The sequence below is a fragment of the Tenrec ecaudatus genome, chromosome 12 (assembly GCF_050624435.1).
Source record: "Tenrec ecaudatus isolate mTenEca1 chromosome 12, mTenEca1.hap1, whole genome shotgun sequence".
Taxonomy (NCBI): domain Eukaryota; kingdom Metazoa; phylum Chordata; class Mammalia; order Afrosoricida; family Tenrecidae; genus Tenrec; species Tenrec ecaudatus.
The window spans coordinates 49,539,996-49,560,348 of record NC_134541.1 but is presented as its reverse complement, the minus strand read 5'-3'; the positions used below and the strand labels follow the sequence as shown (position 1 = coordinate 49,560,348).

General features: G+C 39.9%; 1 protein-coding gene and 1 pseudogene across 2 annotated transcripts in view; both read right to left on the bottom strand.

Moving 5' to 3' along the window:
* PCSK2 (proprotein convertase subtilisin/kexin type 2) overlaps positions 1 to 20,353 on the bottom strand; it is a 282,423-nt gene that overhangs the window by 44,765 nt on the left and 217,305 nt on the right. For both annotated transcript variants that reach the window (XM_075527844.1, XM_075527845.1), the window contains one exon: positions 1,747 to 1,835. In XM_075527844.1, the coding sequence (XP_075383959.1) occupies positions 1,747 to 1,835 (89 nt within the window). The remainder of the gene's footprint in view (positions 1 to 1,746; positions 1,836 to 20,353) is intronic.
* LOC142422210 (pre-mRNA-splicing factor SPF27 pseudogene) lies at positions 7,036 to 10,795 on the bottom strand (annotated as a pseudogene).

The window sequence follows — 20,353 nt, the reverse complement described above, 5'->3', positions numbered from 1 at the left end:
AGAAAACTCATCCCAGGTGGATTAAAAAAAAATCACGGAAAAATGGGATTAAACCATAATGGAGTTTCCCCACAAACTTTTAAAGGCTCCTTTGTCTTTAGAGAATGACTAAAGAGCAGCCAGCTTTCGGAATTGCCATTTAGAACGAACAAATGACCCCATTAAGTTTGTGGTGTCCTAGAGCTTGAAACTGCTTTTGGTGTGCTTCCTGAATCACTCCACAGACCTTCCCCAAGAATAACTTCTTTTGCACCCCCAGGGTATCCTTGATGACACTGGACCCACGAAGGGCGACTTTCAACAGAACGAGCACAATTGGCTACTCAAGGGCCAGGCCGAGGCTAAGGCAGCAGAAAGGAGGCAGGGGACTCCCTTGCTGAAACTCTCTATATGGAGGGGCTGCACCCAAACAGTTCCTGCATTTCCAAATCTCCGAGGCTTGCTGGAAAGGATCAGTTGTGGTCACACTTGTTTCCATCGTGGGATCAAGCCTTGGCGAAGTGGCCTCGCCCATCGTTGGCTGTCCAAGCAGTAGGGTTTTGCTTCTTGGATTGGGGTGTCCTCTGGCCTCGGGAATTCTGCTCAGGCTAAGCAGCAGCCGACTGACTATGCCAGGTAGTAATGATGTTGGAATCATTCCAAACTAGTAAAGGGTAGGAGTTGGTGGGTACTCCTTGCTTCGGGGTTTGGGAATTCTGGGGCATCTTTCCATAGCCTCTCAGAGGGTCACCTGTAGGACCAAGTCACAGTTGTTCTCAGGAGTAACTCCGTAAATTCACGTATGCTGTCTGCCCCCCCCCCCCTTGGCGCTCTCCCTTCCCTATGTCCTCACCCTGTCTCTCGGAACCACCTCCCCACTCAGCTGCCTGCACTCGTGGACTTTGTTTGGAGGGAATGTGAGCTAAGAAAGCAGGACTCGGCACATTTTGTCAGGAGCTCAGAGGTTTTCAGAGTGCACATAACCGGAGAGGAGATAGAGAAAGATGCCGATGGAGAAAGAATTCCCAATGGACCTCCATCAAGGTAAGAGCTGCTTCAAACTGTTAATTTTTGTAAGCAACCGTCTCACAGACCTTTAGGTTAAAAAGGTCCAGTTACTTCTGGCAGAGTACCTTCTGCCTCTAGTTCTGCTCATAAGTAGCAATCCTGCCTCACCTCAGATACAGGTGGCATACAAAATATGAACCCAGTGATATCCTTTTCAGGAACCCTGGTCGGGTAGCGGATTCCAAGTAGGGCTGCTAGCCACAGAGTCAGCAGTTTGAAACCACCAGCTGCTCCAAGGGAGAAAGATGAGGCTTTAAAACGATGCATAGATCTGGAAGCCTACAGGGGCCGTTCTACCCTGCCTTACAGGCTTTCCAGGAATTGAAACAGACTCCATGGCAGTGAGTTTGGTTTTCAGTTTTTGATCCTCCTGTTTTTTTCTGAGCTCATAATGGCTCCTGATATTTTTCTGCCAGCATTTTGCATGCATACAAATTGAGAGAGCTGAAACCCAAGGGGGGCTAAGTGTTATCTATTTCCATTGTGGAACTTTCCCGATACATTCTTTTATGCACTCAGACAAACCTTTTACAGAAAGCGCAGTGGAATGATTAACAACAATGCGGAACTCCAGCTTGTCTGCCCCACGGGGAATTTTTGCTGGGCCCTAATCAGGCTGGAGACCTGAGGCCAGTCCGGGCGGCTCTTGGAGTCTGGTTTCCCAGCCTGGCACCTGCAGGTTGGCCCGGGGCAGCTTACCTGCGACTTTGGAGTTGTATGCCACCCCGACGCCGCAGATATTGTTGTTGGCTGCCGCAGATACTTCCCCTGCACATCGGGTCCCGTGGCTGTGGGAAAAAGAAAGCCAGGTTGTTGGGTATGGGGTCACAATCATTTGGAGGATCTTGCTTAAAACAGTTGCCATTGAACTTATTGGCTTACGGCGATCGCATATTCTCGGAGTAGAGCTCCGCCCCATGTGGTGTTCAGAAGTCAATGGGCAGGCCTTCCTTTGCGGTACTCTGGGTGGGGTTGCACCTCCCTCCACATGCTCGGCTGGCAGCTGAGAAGGCAGGCACCACTCAGGGACTCTGGAGGAGGATTTCTGGGTAGCAACACGGAAAGGAATCTGGATCCTTGCAATATTCAGCTAACAACCAGTTGGCATTTGGCTCCATCCCATTTCCTCCGACTTCTGTGTAGATGTTACAATTTCCTGTTGCTTCCCCTTCAGTTGCCATCTTGACCCACTTTTTTTTAATTACGAAAAAGACAATTCTCAGAATATGAATTTGAGGCTTAATCTGTGCTTTAAAATTCTATCTTCCTGCAGAAAGTTTTCTGCAGAAACGAGACACGATACCAGAGTTTTGTACGTGTAGAGCTGCTCTCTCTTGTGTGAAGGTGCTGGCAGTGTGGGACAGCGAACTCTTTTTATGGCTGGGTCAATACTTTGGGATGTAATGCTGCCTGTCGGTAATGGGACGGTATTTATTTATCCTTTTGGGTCATAGTCACCCTTGAAAATTTATTAAATGCCACCAACATCTTATTTTTAGTTAAGTTATAGTCATCTATTTTAACTTCTATGGTGTGTTTTAAATTATGTTTCAGAGTGTGTTTATGTCCTGAATTAGGATCCTTCAGTTGACAGTCTCTATAGTTCTAGGATTTGCAATTAGGTGTACAATCTGTCATTGCACCAATACCAGGCCGCTTTGATTGTCTTGGCTGTGTAGAGGGTTTTTTTTTTTTGGGCAATCATCACAATCCATTTCAGAATATATTTTTCTCATACTCATTGTAAGCCCCCTGTTTCTTCCCATCCTCCCCCTTGCCAACCCCCTGCCCATTTACTCTCTGTATAGATCCGCCTATCCTGCATTTCTTATGCAGAAAATCATGCAAAAGAAAACAAAACACTGTAATACAAAGGAAACAAACAAAAATCTAACAACGACTAGATAAAACATGGGGAAAATCTCAGTCAAAGGTGAGCATATTAAAAACTTAAGCAACTTTAAAATACTGTATATACTTGAGTATAAGTCGACCTGAATATCAGCTGAGGCACCTAATTTCACCACGAAAACTGCATAAAAATGTGTGGAAAAACTTAAATTATACATGTGTATATACGGTAAGCCAAAAGGGAGATCAAATGATCGGGTATTACATTTTAACCTAACTCCATCTGCCATAATCACCTCTACAGTGCTCCCTGGCTGCTAACCAGGTCACATTCCTGGACTTTGGTCAGAGGGAGTTCACCAGAGGATCAATCCATGTGGGGCTTCCACTGTCATCCATAGCCTTCTGAAATTGAGTGGGCAAATTTTAACTCTGATACTATTCCCTCCTTAAGATTAGAGTTTTATGATTTACAAACCTTAGAGCACACAGGGTGGTGTGCTTCTTCCACGTGGATGTATGTGACATCTCACTCAGATGTCTGCTTGGTTTAAGACATGGCTTTATGATTCTAGACACTATTATTTCTGATAGCCAGGCCCCATCTAGTTTCTTCACCACACTTTGCTATAGCACCCATCTCTTCATGAGGGTGAGCATTGAGCAGGGCCATGTCATAAGAACAAATAGTTCTTAGATTGGAATTAGAATTAAGTAAGCCCCAAATTCATTAATATATCTATGGTTTATACATGTCTCTGGTTCATTTTAAAGACATCCTAGTCAGTTTATGATCAAGAACATTGTAAACCATTCATTCAGGCACAAGGAATTCTATTGATAGTGTCATTAATTTAGACAATGACAGATTTACAACACTGTCGAGAAAAGGAAATGATACAAATATAGGGATGCTTCTGACTACAATACATAATTTGTTGACTTCTACAGATAAAACTCTTAAATGACTAGATATTATTTACACAAACAATGGTGGTTGGTGATAGGGCAAAAGTTTCAATAATATTCATTTACAAAGGTGGAACCAGGCCTATAAGATTAGTATAAGCAAGGAGGGCATTAAAATAGTAAATATATGGTAGTTTCAGGATACCATTCATTGGGCATCTTCAAAGCAAGGGATCCAAACCAAAGTCCACCAATTCCATAACCTTGGGATAGTGGTCATCTGCTTCTTCTCACCCCAGGGTAGTTCCACTTTAAGTCCAAGGAAGTATGTTAGTTTCATACATCCGGTATAGGTGAGTGTGAGGTAAAGTGTAGTTTATTTAGTGGGATTTCCACATTGAATCATTCTGGTGTGGACTTGAAGGATGTTGTGTGCATCAAAAGGACAAAGTCAGAGGTCCTAGTAATCTATAGCACATGGCCCGTGTCATCAAGGGTTGGATGGAAAATATGTGTCCAATTAGGAACACAGTACTGGGTATATTCTCCTCTTGGGTTCTAAATTAGTATTTTTAAGTGCCCTCCTCCCCCAGTGGGAGGTTGCTCTTCCTGGTTTCTCCATCAGCAGTAATGTAATAGTCTTCTCCATGACATACATATCCCCCACCTCATGCCTCTATCTTGACTTGAATTGCCAGTAAGTTTCACTTACAACTGTTGTAGATGTGTGTATTGATTTGGGGAGACTCCAGCATAATGTTGTATGGCAGTAACTGACTGGTATTTTTCCTCTTCTCACATCTTGAAAAACTGACCCCAACTGAGGTGAGGTCTCTTCTGACAAAATGATTTTTTAAGATATACTTATAAAGGGGGTTATATATGGTTCCTGAGCGTGTCAAGCTCTTGTGTAGAGGCTTTGAGGTCAGGGAGTGAAATGCCTCCTACCTTGTCCTTCTTAAGCAGTGCTTTGCTTATCTTTGCTATCGTTCATATTCATATAAAGTTGGTGATTAGATTTTTCATTTTCTAAAGAATGAAGTTGGGATCTGAATCAGAATTTCACTGTGTTTGTAGATTGGTTTGGGTAGCATTGACATTTTTACAATGTTAAGTCTTCCAATATATGAACATGAAACATCCTTCCATTTATGTAGAGCTCTTTTTTTAAAATTAAAAGATCATTTTATTGGGGCCTCTTACAACTCTTATGACAATTGATTGCATTGTACATATGTACATATGTGTGTACACTCTTTTCTAGACATTTACTTTCTATTCCGCCCTTGGTATCAGCTCCTTTTCCCCCTCCCCCACCTTCATGACCTCTTGTTTGATTATAAATTATTATTATTTTCATATCTCACACCAACTCTGTTTCCCTTCCTCCATGTTTTCTGTTGTTCTTTGCCCTGGAGGGGGTGTCTGGTTATGTGTTGACCATTGTGATCAGTTCCTCCTTTCTCCCATTCTCTCCCCCGCTTGCTCCTACCCTTCTGATATTGTTATTCGCACTCCTGATCCTGGACTCCATGTGAAGTGAGCTCCCATCTCTTATCTGTACTTGCTCCGGTCTAGTCCTTTTGCTTCTTGTAATAGTGTTTTGTAGTTTTCTTTGTATAGTCTTTTGTGTCCCCGATTAGTTTATTGTAAAGTATTTAATTTTCACATGGCTATTGAGATGATGTTGCTTTCTTGATTTCCCCTCAGAGGTCTCTTCCTCAGTCTCGTCAAATCTTTTCATTATTTCCCACAATTTGTGTTGGAATCTTTGGTGAGTTTTACTTATAGAATGATACTACCTGCTCATAGAGTTTTACTTTTTGCCAGTTTGGATATCTTTGATTTCTTTTGTTTCTAATAGTTTTGGCTAAGACTTCTAGCACCATGTTGAATCAGAGTGACCATTATCTGGCCCGATCAGGCCAGCTCCTAGCAGCAAGTGATCTTAAATCTCCACACCCATGCTGAGCTGACCAGAGCTGGCTGAAACAACTAGCAGCAAGTGACCTTGAATCATCCCCCACCCCCAACACCTGCGGAGCTGACGACCTGAGCTGGCTCATGTGAAGCAGCTTTGCAAGTTCTTTTTTCTTTTGCTCACGGCCCGTTTGGCTCAGGGCCTGCTTTGTTCTCGGCCCACCACCCTGCACCTGGCACGAATATACCCAGAACCAGGAAGACACCTTACATTCCAGAACCCGGACATACCTGTATCTCCCAATCCCTGACTGCTTTACCTTATATGGACTCAAGGCAGCCCAGTCACATGTTCCCCGGCTACATAAACACCACTCCTGTAGTCTGGAGTGCGACTCCCTTGGCCCAGACACTGTGGACCGTGGGACTTTACCCAGGCTGGGTTTTTCTCCCCAATAAAGCCTGTTTCCTCTAATTCCACTGATTTGGTCTCTGGCACATCTTGACTACCTTACAACCATAAAGGGCATCTTCGTTTGGTTTCTGTTCCCAAGGGGACTGCTTTTGGATTTTTTCCACTGAGTATAATGTTGGCATTTGCTTTTGTGTGTATGCTCTTTATTGTGTTGAGAATTTCATTTATCCTCTTTTCTGAGTGTTTTTTTTTTTTTATCAGGAATGAGCATTGGATTTTGTCAAATGCCTTTTTTGCATCAATTGATATGATCATGTAGTTTTTAAAAAAAATTTAAATTGTGGTTTATCTGAAGATTTACAAAGCAGATATCACATTTATAATCAATAATTTATACACATCTTGTTTCATCACATCTGCTTCAGTCCCCTCAAATTCTTGTACATGTTGAAAACTTTTCATAAAGATATCTTGGATGAAAAATTGGAAAGGTCCAAGTGGCTCAAAATTAATTGTCAAAATACTAAAATCATGCTATTTAATAATTATTTTTATTTTGCAAAATGTTCAAATGGAAATTAGACAACAACTTATATATCTTATGATTTCTAACTTTTTAACCACTGAGAGTTTCCATAGTGGCTGCTGGTTCTTCAAGGTCAGGAACTGTTCAGATGCCTGGTCATTTGTGGAAATCCAGCTGCCACCCCCGCCACACTCACACCCACTTTTTGATTGCTTCAAAATCATAGATGTCTTTATTAAACATAAATATCAAATCATGAAGTTATTGTTGCTGAACATATCATTCATCTATGCAAATACATTTTTGACATCTCATATAATTCAATAGTTGAATCACTCTCGACCTTCTTACAAAATAATTTCTCTCTTTAGAAGTCTTGCCGAATGTTTTCTTTGCTTTTCCATGTTGCTGCTTCATTTGATAGATTTCATTTTCTAGTTGCTCAATAGTCTGTTCAGTCTCATAATTCTTACCAACCAGGGCTGCCCAAGTTGACTCCATCGCTCTCACTTTAGACCCAGCTGCTAGTTGCATGTTCTCCCGCTGCCAGTTTACAGCTTGAATATGTTGCCGTAACTTCTGGAGCTCTTTCTGGGCTTGTTCTATCATATGAACTAGGTCTTCATTATGTGCTTCCGGGCTTTCACGCATGCGGCGACATTAGTTCCAGATTCTCAACTCGAACGGCTGTATGCTCTAACTGGGCCATGGAATTATTCACACGCCTTTGCCATGCACCATGTCATTTTCCTGACCCGACGAAGGGGCTGGAAGCTCATGTTTCATTCTGAGCAATTCAATTGGTTGTGGAGCAGCCAGGCTTTCAAATTCATTTCTCATTACGTCGGTCGCAAACGCAGACCAATCCGGGCTTTCGGGTAGCTCAGGCAGTTGTTTGGGGGGCGTCATCGGGGAGTCTCTCTACCAACGTTGCAGCCACTGCCCGCACACCTGGTGTTTCATGACCTTGATCAAAACAGGGGGCGCCTCCATCACAGCTTCTCCCGCCACCAAACCTGTGCCCGCCGTGACAGCCACTCAATTCAGATAACGGTTTCCCCTCATGCAGTTCTTTTACTTAGTTTTACACTGAGTTTTTGGGCACTGATTGCTTTTCTAATGTTGAACCAATCTTGCATAATTGGTATGAATCCTACTTGATCATGACTTATTATATTATTATTTTATATGTTGTTGGATTCTTTGGATAGGATTTTGCTGAGAACTTTTGCATCTGAGTTCACCAAGGATATTTAGTCTGTAATCGCCTAGTCTGGCGATGTCTTTGCCTGGTTTGGTATCAGAGTTATAGTTGCTTCATATAATGAGCTCAGGAGTTTGCTGCACTCTGGAGTAGATTCTGGAATAGATGGGGTGGGATTGGTGTCAGGTCTTCTTTGAATGCTGGGTAGAATCCTCCAGTAAAGACATCTGGCTGTGGACTTCTTTTTCTTGGGATGTTTTAAAATTATTTGATCAGTTTCTTCTTTTGTTATGAATTTGTTGAGGCTTTCTAATTAGTCTGCTAATTGAGGTAAATAATGTGTTTCTAGAACGTTGTTCACTTCATCCAGGTTTTCAAATTTGTTGGCATATACTCTTTCATAGTATTGTAATATTATCTTTTACATTTTATTTGGCTCTATTTTGATATCACCCCTCTTATTTCTTAGCATTGATATCTTTTCTTTTACTTTTTAAAGGTTGCCAGTTGTTTGTCAATTTTATGAATCCTTTCAAGGAACCAATGTCTTGATCTTTCCTACTGGCATTGTGTTTTGCGATTCATTTATTTCTACTCTTCATTCTTGATCATTTCTTTTTTTCTGGTGACTGAAGGTTTAACTTGTTTTTCTTTTAATTCTGAAGACAGTGGGTTATGGTATTGCTTTTGGTTCTCCTTTCTTTTTTTGCTGTGTGTGCTTATTGTTACAAACTGTCTCTGAACACTGCAGTTTATGTACCTCAAAGGATTTGATATGCTTTATTTTTGTTCTTGTTTATTACAAGAAATTTAAAATTTTCATTCCTTATTTCTTCAATTACCTAATACTTTTGAAGCAAGGTGTTGTTCAGTTTCTAAGATTTGATTTCCTACCTCGATCTTCCTATTGATATTTTCTAATTTTATAGCATTGTAGTCGGAGAAACTGGCTTGTAGTATCTAGATATTTTGGATTCTTTTAGTGCTTTTTGTGACTTAACTTGATAAATTTGGGAAAATGTTCGATGTGCGCTGGGAACGATAGTAGATTGTGTTGCTGTTGAGCAGAGTGTTCTGTATATATCTAAAAGGTTAAATAGTGTTGTTCTTTTGTATTTTTTATTGCATTTCATTCCCACTGTTTTGTTCTTCCTCCTGAGTGGTGTATTAAAGTCTCCTGCTACTACAGTAGTGCTGTCTATTTCTCTCTTTAGCGCTATAAGGGTTTGATTAATATGTTTTGAGAATCTTTCATTGGGTTAATAAGTGTTTATTTTGGTTATATCTGATTGTTCAATTGTCTATTTAGTCTTTACATAAAGCCCTTCTTTTTCTCTCATGATGGGTTTTACTTGAAAGTCTATGTTTTTACTTTCACTGTAAACTATTTTAATAATTTTATGGACATATAATTTTCATATCATAAATTGAATCGTTCAGTCATATTAAAAAGGCTTGTGCAAATCATTACCATGATCAATTTTAGAACATGTTCTTCTTTATTGTGCTCCTTGTTGTTAGCTCCCCATTCACTCCCCATAGCCCCTGCCATACGCCTCACTCAGCTCTCACTGGCCCGTGAGCGCCATACCCAACCCCTGCTCATATCCAACCCCTGCGGGTTTCTGAGACTGTCACTGTTTGCAGGAGTAGAAAGCCCAGTCTGTCTCCTGTAGAGCTGTTGGTGGTTTTGAGCTGCTGACCATGCAGACTGCAGCCCAATGCATAATCTCTACATTGCCAGGGCTTCCTTCCAAAAGCTAAAAGCTAAAATAATAAACAAACCGCAAACAAAATAAATAAATAAATAAAATACCTCATAAAATGGCATTGAAATACACATTCAATTGGGAATATCATTAGATTATATTGATTTATAAACACATGATTTAAATGTTGTTAACTAAATGTATATTTGTATTTATACGCACTTATTTATAATGGGACAATGATGATTCAGTGGTCAAGTTCTTATCTTCCGTGCAGGTGGCCCAGACCAGTCTTGATTCCCAGCCACTGCTCCTAATATGCACCCACACCCATCTCTCAGTGGAGGTCTGTGTGTTACTATGAGGCTGAACAGGTTTCAGCAGCACTTCCAGACTGAGACAGATAAGGAAGAATTACATGGTGATGTACTTCTAAGAATTCAGTCAATGAAAAATGCTGTGGAGCACAGTGAGCCAGTTCCATTGTGTACAGGGTCGGCATGAATTGGAGCCAACTTAGAGCAGCTAACAACAACTCACACCTAAATGTATAAATATATACCTACAAAATAAAGAAAAAATCAAACTCACTGCCATCAAGTCAATTCCAATTCACAGTGACACAATAGGGCTAGGAAAACTGCCCCATTTGGGCTTCTGAGACCATACATCCTTATGGACATAGCATTCTCATGAGAAGCTTGTATGCTCGACCCACAGACCTTGGGGTTAGCCGCTCAGTACGTAGCCCACTATGCTACTGAGCTCCGAGCATAGATCTACAGGTTTATAACATACGTACTTATATAGTTATGTACATACATGCATTGCAGAATTAAATAATACTTATATAAAATGTCTATCATATATAAAGTACACATATTAAATATATGCATGTTTATTTTAAAATGAAACTTTATTGGATCTTGATTAAAATTGCATGGCTTGTTTGCTGTTTAGTTCATTCTCAACAAATAAATATTTCATATAAGTTTGGAAATCAACCCCATGCCTAATTTGTGAGAGCACAATTTCATATTTCAGCAGGTCTGGCAAGATCTCCTTTCTAAGAGGAATGTCTGTGACAACACAGAGAGACTCGGTGGCCCTCTCATGAATGTAGACGTGCTTTGGATGACTGAGCTTTGGATGGGAAAGGAAAGTCACCTGCCATTGATTGGGCAGGTTGTATGTTCCCAGTTACCGGAGTTCATGCTTTGCTCACTTCATGTCCTTAGTCCTCACAGGAGGGCTGTGTGCAGAGGCATTGCTGCTCCCATTTCACAGATGTCAAAACTGAGTCTCAGAGAAATGAAGTGCGTGACCTAGGGCACACCGTGAGAAAGTGGCTAGGCCAGGTCTGAGACCAAGCTCAGTTTCTGAATCCTTCAATCGTCTTCCCAAGAAGGGAATTACCCCTTCTCTATCCCCAAATAGCTTTTGAAAGGCTAGTGGGCAGATGCATGCAAAATAATTTGAAGAAATAAAGGGCGCTTCAATATCCTTAAGTTTTACATTCAGGTGGGGAACTGAAAGTCATGGATTCCCCAGAAGAACATATGGCAACAAACATTTCATCGATATATTGAGACTCAAAACCAAACTTGCTGCCATCGAGTTGATGCAGATTCATCACGACTCTACAGGGCAGGGTAGATCTGCCCTGTCAGTTTCTGAGACTGTAACTCTTAACAGGAGCAGAAGGCCTCATAAATTAGATGACACTAATTTCTTATAAGCAGCTAATAGGTGTTGCCACCACTACTTATCAGCCAGTTTAAATACTGTGGTGACTTGTGTGTTGCTCTGATGCTGGAAGACATGGCACCGGTATTTCAAATGCCAAGGAACTAGTGGGGGTTGCCTCCACCACTTGTCAGTTAGTTTATCATATTGTGGTGGTGTGTGTATGGCAGTGATGCTGGAAGTTTTGCCACCAGTATTTCAAATGCCAACAGGGTCACCCATAGTGAACAGGTTTCAGCTGAGCTTTCAGGCTAAGAACAAACTACAATGAAGGAGTAGGCTACCATTTCTGAGGAAATAACCACTGAAAATGTTATGGACAGAATCCAAACATTGTCCGATACTGAAAATCTCAGGAAACATTGTCAGAGATAGTGCCAAAGATGAGCACCTCAGGTCCGAAGGTAGCAGATGGACATTGGGCCTTGACTCTAGTGCTCCCTCAACACAAGAACACTTTGTTCTAATAACCCAGCATTCTGTGATACTCACCTTCCTGAAATGGGTACATAAGTAAATGTGGTGAAGCAAGCTGATGGTGCCTGGCTACCAAAAGCTATAGCATCTATGTGTTTTTTTTTTAAATACTTTTATTTGGGGCTCTTAAATCTCTTATCACAATCTATACATTACTCCAATGTGTCAAGCACATTTACACATATGCCACCATCATCATTTTCAAAGCATTCTCTTCCCACTTGAGCCCCTGATAGCAGCTCCCCTTTTCTTCCCCACCCTCCCTCTCCCTCCCTCATGAACCTTTGATAAGTTATAGATTTTTTCCCCATATCTTACATCATCCTCCGTCACCCCTCACCCACATTTCCATTATTTGTTGTCCCTCTGGGAGGGAGTTCTAGGTTGATCCTTGTGATCGATTCCCCTTTTCTCCCCCCACCCTCCCCTAATCCTCCTGGTATCTCTACTCTCCTTGTTGGCCCTGAGGAGTTTATATATCCTTGATTCCCTGTGTTTTCGGCTCTTATATGTAGCAGTGTGCATGCTCTGGTCTAATTCATTTTGTAAGGTAGAATTGAGGTCATGATAGTGGGGGAAGGAAGCACCAAAGAGCTCGAGGAAAGCTGTGTGTTTCATCGGTGCTATATTGCACCCTGACTGGCTCGCCTCTTCCCTGTGACCCTTCTGTGAGGGGATGTCCAATTTTCTACAGATGGGCATTGGGCTTGCACTCCATGCCCCCTCTTATTCACAATGGGTTTGGTTTTATTCTGGGTCTGTGATGCCTGATACCTGATCCCATCAACACCTCATGATCACACAGGCTGGTGTGCTTCTTCCATGTGGACTTTGTTGGTTCTGAGCTAGAACCACTTGTTTATCTTCCAGCCTTTAAGGTATCTGGGGTCTTAAAGACTTGAAGATAAACAAGCCTGTGTGATCATGTGTGTTGATGGGATCAGATATCAGGCAACAAAAACTCAGAACAAAAAATCATCCCAGTGCGAATGAGGGGAAGCGAGGAGTGGAGATCCTAAGCCCATCTGTAGACAACTGAACATCCCCTCACAGAAGGGTCACCGGGAAGAGACGAGCCAGTCAGGGTGAAGTATAGCACCACTGAAACATCCAACTTTCTTCTAGTTCTTTAATGCTTCCTCCTGCCACTATCATGACCTCAATTTGACCTTGCAAATCTGTGTAGACCAGAATATGTACACTGCTACAGATAAGAGCCTGCGATACAGGGAATCCAGGATAGATAACCCCCTCAGGACCAATAATGAGAAGAGTGATACCATGGGGATAAAGGGAAAGTGGGGGGAGAAAGGTGGAATCGATCACAAGGATTGATATATAACGCCCTCCCAGGGGGATGAGCAACAGGGTTCATGAGGGAGCGAGGAAAGGGGAGGGAAGGAAAAATGAGGAGCTGATATCAAGGGCTCAAGTAAAAAGAAAATGCTTTGGAAATGATGATGGCAGCATGTGTACAAGTGTGCTTGACACAATGGATGAATGTATGGATTGCGATAAGAGCTGTAAGAGCCCCCAAGAAAAGTATCCAATTAATAAAAACAAAGCAACATTCTAGGCATTAGTGAACTGAAATAGTCTGGTATTGGCCATTTTGAATCAGAAAAACTTCTATTTAATGATGTGGGGAATCTAACAATCAAGAGGAATGGTGTGGTATTTGATTCATCATCAAAAGGACATTTCAAGGTTTTTTTTGAAGTGCTATGCTGTCTGTGATAGGATTATATCGATATGAATTCAAGGAAATCCAATCAATACAATGATTATTTGAATTTATCCACCAACCACCAAAGCTAGTGATGAAGAAGTTGAAGAATTCTGCCAGCTCAGTCAGAAATTGATCAAACATGCAAAAAGATGCATTGATAATTCTTGATGATTGGAATGCAAAAGTTGGATACAAAGTGGAAGAGACAGTACTTGGAAAATATGGTCTTGGTAATAGAAACAAAGCTGGAGATAACATGATAGAACTTTTCTATATCAGTGACTTGTTTATAACAAACACCGTTTTCAACAACACAAAGGGCGACTATACAGACTTTCTGCAGATGGAATACACAGAAATCAAATGGATGATATCTACCACAGAGATAATGGAGAAGCTCAATATTAGTTGCAAAAAAGGGCCACGGCTGACTGTGGAACATATCATCAATTGCTCATATATAAGTATGAGCGGAAACTGATGAAATGAAAACAAGACCGGGGAACCAAAATATGCCCTTGAGTCTATCCCATTTGATTTTTGAAAACATCTCAGGCACAGATTTGCTAAATTGAACCCTAATGATAGGAAACTTGATGAGTTATGGGAGGATATCAAGAACACCATTAATGAAGAAAGCCAAAGGTCATTACAAAAGACAGGAAGAAAGAAAAGATTAAAGTAGATGTTAAAAGAGACCGAAACTTCATCGGATTTTTAGAGTAACTAAGGCAAATCAAAGAAATGCTTGTCAAATAATTGAACAGAAAATCTCAAAGGGCTGCTCGAGAAGAAAAAGTTAAATATTATAATGAAATGTGCAGAAATCTAGAGTTAGAAAGTCACAAGGGACAAAGAAGCTCAGCATAGCTAAACCTGAAAGAACTTAAGAAAAATGAAAGTCTCAAGTTGCCATGTTGAAAGATTCCATGGGTAAAATGTTGAATGCTGCAGGAAGCATCCAAGGAAGATGGAAAGACCACACAGTCACTGCGCCAGGAAGAACCAGTCAAAGGTCAATCATTTGAGAAGGTAGCATAATCAAGAACCAATAGTATGGAAGGAAGGCGTTCAAGTTACACGAAAAGCATTAGTCAAAATTAAGACTCCTGGACTTGATGGAATATCAACGGAAATGTTTCAACAACTGATGAAGCACTGGAAGCATTTACTCAGCTATGGCAGGAAATTTGGAAGACAGCTAGTTGACCAACTAGAAGAGATTCATATTTGTGTCTTTTCTAAAGTAAGTTGTCCCAAAAGAATGTGCAAATTATAATACACTATCATTAGTATCACATGCAAGTAAAATTTTGCTTAAGATCATCCAACAATAGTTTCAGCAGTACATTGGCTGGAAGATGCAGCGGTTCGAGTCGGATTTTAAATATGATGTGGAAGAAGGGATATCATTGCTGATGTCAGATAGATCTTGGCAGAAAGCAGAGAATACCAGTAAGATGTCTACTTGAATATGACAAGACATCTGACTGTGTGGATCAAAACAAACTATGGATAGCCTTGAGAAGAGTAGGAATTCCAGAACACTTCATTATTTCATGTGGAACATGTACATGGAGCAAGAGGCAATTGTGGGGACAGAGCAAGTGATACTACATGGTTTAAAATCAGGAAAGGTGTGCCTCAGGCTTGTGTCCTCTGATCAGACTTATATAGTTTGTTTGCTGAGCAAGTAATCAGAGAAGCTGGATTGTATGAAGAAGAATGTAGCATCAAGATCAGAGGAAGGTTTATTAACCTGCAATATGCTGATGACACAGCCTTGCTTGCTTAAAGCGAGGATTTGAAGCACTGGCTGATGAAGATCAAGGATTGCAGCCTTCAGGATAGATTACGACTCAATGTAAAGAAGACCCAAACCGTCACAAATAGACCAATAGGTAACATCATGATAAATGGAGGAAAGATTGAAGCTGTCAAGGATTTTGTCTTGTTTGAACCCACAATTAATGCTCATAGAAGCAGCAGTCGAGAGATCAAAAGATGCATTGCTTGGGTAAATCTGCTGCACACGACCTCTTTGGAGTATTGAAAAACAAGGATGCTACTTTGAGAATTAAGGAAAATCTGACCCAAGCCCTGGTATTTTCAGTTGCATCCGATGCATGTGAAAATTGGACACTGAATAAGGAAGACTGAAGAAGAATCGATGCATTTGAAGTATGGCTGTGGTGAACAATATTGAAAGCATCATTAGCTGCCAAAAGAACAAACAGACATGTCTTGGAAGAAATGCAGCCAGCATGCTCCTTAGAGTCAAGGATGGCTAGACTTCATCTCTCATGCTTTGGACATGCTGTCAGGAGAGAGCCCTCTCTGGAGAAGGACATCACGCTTGGTAAAGAAGCAGGGCAGCAAAAAGGAGGAAGACCTTCGACAAGATTATGACACAGTGCTTGCATCGATGAGCTCTAACAAGAGCAGTTGTGAGGATGGCACAGGATCAGGCAGTGTTTCCTTTTGTTGTACACAGAGTTTCTAGGAGTCAAAACTTACTCAATGGCGCCTAACAGCAACCACAACAATGGGGGTTCCCTGCAATTATTCACGATGCCACATCTTTTTACAAACCTGATCTTTGTGTGCTCTTTCAACAGCCTGAAAAGCTCCCCCATTTCTGCTATAGTCTTCTTCCTGGTCTCAGGCGACCTGTCTTAAGAACTTCCAGTTTTCTATCCACTTGTTGAACCCTGGACTTAGCGTCCTGTAGCAATCTCTTCACTGAACTTCATGATAATATTAACTGCAGATTATGGAGTCCCCGTCTTGTGCCACATCCTGTACCCAATAAAATACATACACAGGAGAATTACAAAGCTTTTTACTCCCATAAAGATTTCTAGTCCTAGAAACTCTCAGGCATGTTTCCACTCTGTCCTAAAGTATAGCCATGAGCCACAATCAGCTCACTGGCAGTGGGTTTTCATCTCTGACACAGAATTCTTGGGTTGTATAAATGATAAGAAAACTCAGTTGCTAATTCTAAAGGTTGAAGGTTTAAGTCCATCCAGAGATACCTTGGGACAAAATCTTGGCAATCTACATCAGAAATATCATCTGTTGAAACTCTTTTGAGTACAGTACAGTTTTATTGACTTATTATGAGTTGAAGTTGATTCAATGCTGATTTTTTTAATCCCCAATATAAATCTTGAAGGAGAGAGCTTATGGTTCCATTCACAAATAAAGGAATTGATCCAGGGATCACTTACTACACATCAAACAATTAGCATAATATCTATCTATTCTATTCTAAAGTCTTTTTAAAAATTAGAAACAAAAAAGAATCATTGCCAGCTGAGGATCATAAATTTTTTTTTGTACACAACTCACACATTGGCTTTCAAAATAGAAATGATTAGATCAACATGTATTTCTTTTACAATCTTTATATAATTTTCTCAATAAACTTCACATCTTTATTATATTGATTCTGTGAGATAAAGGGGGAAATTGAAATAATGAAGATTTCAAATAGGGCAGTAGAAAAAAGTCAACGAAACAACCCTTACGGTGTCTCGCCAGTGTCTTGCAATAATTAAAATTAAACTCTGTTAGATTTCATCATGCTCTGTTTTGAAAGCACCCAGAGCGCTGGTTGTAAGCAGCAGAGTTTGAGGTAACACCAATTTAAGAGGTTGTCTCAAAGCTCCCATGAAAAGAAGTTATATTAGGTCTTTGAAAGCAGTTTGGATTTTATTTTCTTGGAGGTGACTTTAGAATTAGTCTACAAAGATGGGAAGGAATGAGGTTCATCTACTTTTACTATTAAGTGTCACTTGTATAAACTATTAGTTTATTTCAATGCAAAAACAACCAACCAGAGAGGATAATTTTTCTGACACGTTCTTCTTCGGCCTATTGCTTAGGGTCCTTCAGAATGAAATATGAGTTTAATAAAGAAAACAAGTTAATAGTGGAAGATATTTCTTGTTCAAAGGTTAACGAATGTGATAAATCAAATTTCTCACCTAAAGACAATTGCTGGACAGCATAATTTTACCCTCCTCTTCTCCAGTTTGGTTGCCTAAGAAATAATTTTCTTTTTTTCTGAATTTAAACTTAAAAATTTAAAAATAGTATTTATTTTGAACTAGGAGGAGATTTGCATAACAGATAATGAATTTTGTATTTAAACTTAGTAAGCTAGGTATCCAACCCCCAATAGCTTGGCTTCTTTCATTTCTCTTCTTCTGGTGGAATACTGTCTTCTCTTTTGCTTCATCTTACTCTCTTTTTCTCCTTCCTTGGTAACCATCAAAGATTGTTACCTTTGGTTTGAATACCTTTGTCAACTGTGGTTTCATTTAATATTTTTCCTTTTGTGACTGAATAACTTTACTCAGCTTAATGCTCTCCAGGCCCATCTATGCGATGTGGTCCTTTGCAGTTTCGTCATCATTCTTTAGCATTGTATGCTATTCCATTGTGTGTATGTATCAATATTTTAAAATAACATCTTATCCTTATGGGTACCGTGACAGGTAGATTTTACATCAGCTTTCACTTGTATAGGGGTGGAGTGCAACCTGTCAATCAGGTCATAGCCTGATGATGCCTCTCGGGAGATGGGGCTTTTATGAAAGGCACTGAGGACTCCTCTTCTCTGTTGTCTTTTGCTTTCATCCTTGTTGGGCCTCTGTGTCTGCCTCCAGGGGTTTCCCAATGGGGGCCACCTGAGCCCCAAAGCTGTTGGCACCCTGGTATGTTTCTACTGATCTTGGATCTATATAAGTCTGCACCCATTGGCCTGGGATCTCTGTTTCTTCCTTTAACTGTCTTCGTCTCTGACTTACAGTCATGTGAGTCTGAAGAGGGCTCTAGCTAGCCTCTGACCAATGGACTTAAGTTGTACTAGGTTGACATGCCTTTGGGATATGAAACTACTTCTTGATATGAAGTTTTTCCTTATACACATATGACTGTTATTTATTTTGTCTCTCTCTACAGCCCCACCTAGCATCAGCATTTATGTTATTTTCAGCTTCTTGCTATTGTAAACACTGCAATAAGCATAGGTATGACTATGTCTTTTCCTCTGACTTCTTTAGGGTAAATATCTAGCAAAGGGATTACTGGGTCATATGAAATTTCTATTCCCAGTGGTTTGAGGTGGTATCACATCACGGTGGCTGCATATTTTTACAGTATATATGAGTGTGCTAATATCTCCAAAATGTATTATTACTTTTAAAAATTTACTGTCAATGCTGGTGTAAGGTTTTTGATCTGCATTTCTTTGATGGCTAATCATGAGCATTTCTTCTTAGGTTTGGTGGCTACCTGGATGTATTCTTTGGTGAATTGTCTATAACCCCTGCCAGTTTTTAAATTGGATTATTCATCTTTTTCTTGTTGAGTTGTTGCAGTTTTCTATATATTTCAGAGTAATCCCTTGTCCTATGTGTAATTGTCAATTTTTTTCTCCAGTCTGTGGGTTAACTTTGTACTCTTTGGTTGAAGTTTTTAAATGCATACAAAAATCTTATTTTTAGTAGGTTCAAGTCATCTATTTTACCTTCTACTATGTGTGCTTTTTTTGGGTTATGTTTGATAGTGTGCTTATACCCTGTATTAGAATCCTTAAGTTTGTCCCTATTTTATCATCAATGGTACTTATAGAGTTTACATTTAGGTCTTTAATTCATATTGAGGTTGTTTTTGCATATGAGATGAGAAATGGGGCTTATGTCATTCTTCTGCAGATAGTGATCCATTTGGCTAGCACTATTTGTTGAAAAGACTATCTCTTCCCCATTTTATGATTTTGGACTCTGTTGAAAATCAGCTATTGCTGGGTTTTATATTCAGTTCCATTTGTTTGTATACCTATTATTGTACCAATACCAGGCTGTTTTGACTATTGTGGCGGTGTCATAGATGTTGATGTCAGGAAGTGAGAACTTTCCTACATTGCTCTTCTTTTTGAGTACTTTTTGGCTTCTCTTGGGTCATTTGCCTCTCCAAAAAAAGTTGGTGCCATTTTTTCCCATTTCTTAAAGAATGATTTGGGATATGGCTTGGAATTGTATTTTTTTAAAATTATTTTTTTATAGACTGCTTTGGGTAGTATTGACATTTTCACAAAGCTAAATCTTCCTCTCCATGAGCATGGAACATCCTTATATTTATACATCTCTTTTTATTTAAAAAATATATAGTGCTATTTTTAGTTTTCTTTGTAAAAGCCTTTGTTTCTCTGGTTAGATTTATTCTAAAATATTTAGTCTTTCGTGTGGCTGTTGTAAATGGCTATTATAAATTTTATTTTATTTCCTCATCTGAACCTCTTCCTTAGTGTACCAGAATCTATTTTTTTTTTTGTATTCTGAGCTGTATTCTGCAACTTTGTCAACTCTTTGATTGTTTTCAACAATTTTTTGTTGGGTCTTTGGGTTTTCTACATGGAGAATCAGATCATCTGCACATAGAGTTTTACTTCTTTTTTTTAAAAAACTAATTTGAATACCTTTGATTTCTCTTTTTTGTATAATGGCTTTGGCTAAGACTTCTAGCACAATGTTAAATAAGAATGGTGATAAAGGTTCCCATTCACAAGGACAATACTTTCAATTTCTCTCTATTGAATAAGATGTTGGCCATGGGTTTTATGTAAATGACCCTTATTATTTTGAGAAATTTCCCTTCTATTTCTATTTTTCTGAGTAGTCTTATCAGAAATAGGTGTTGGCTTGGTCAAATGCCTTTTCTGCATCAATTGATATGATCATGCAGTTGATTCCTTAGTTTTATTTATATGATATATAGCACAAATTGTTTTTCTAATGTTGAACCAACT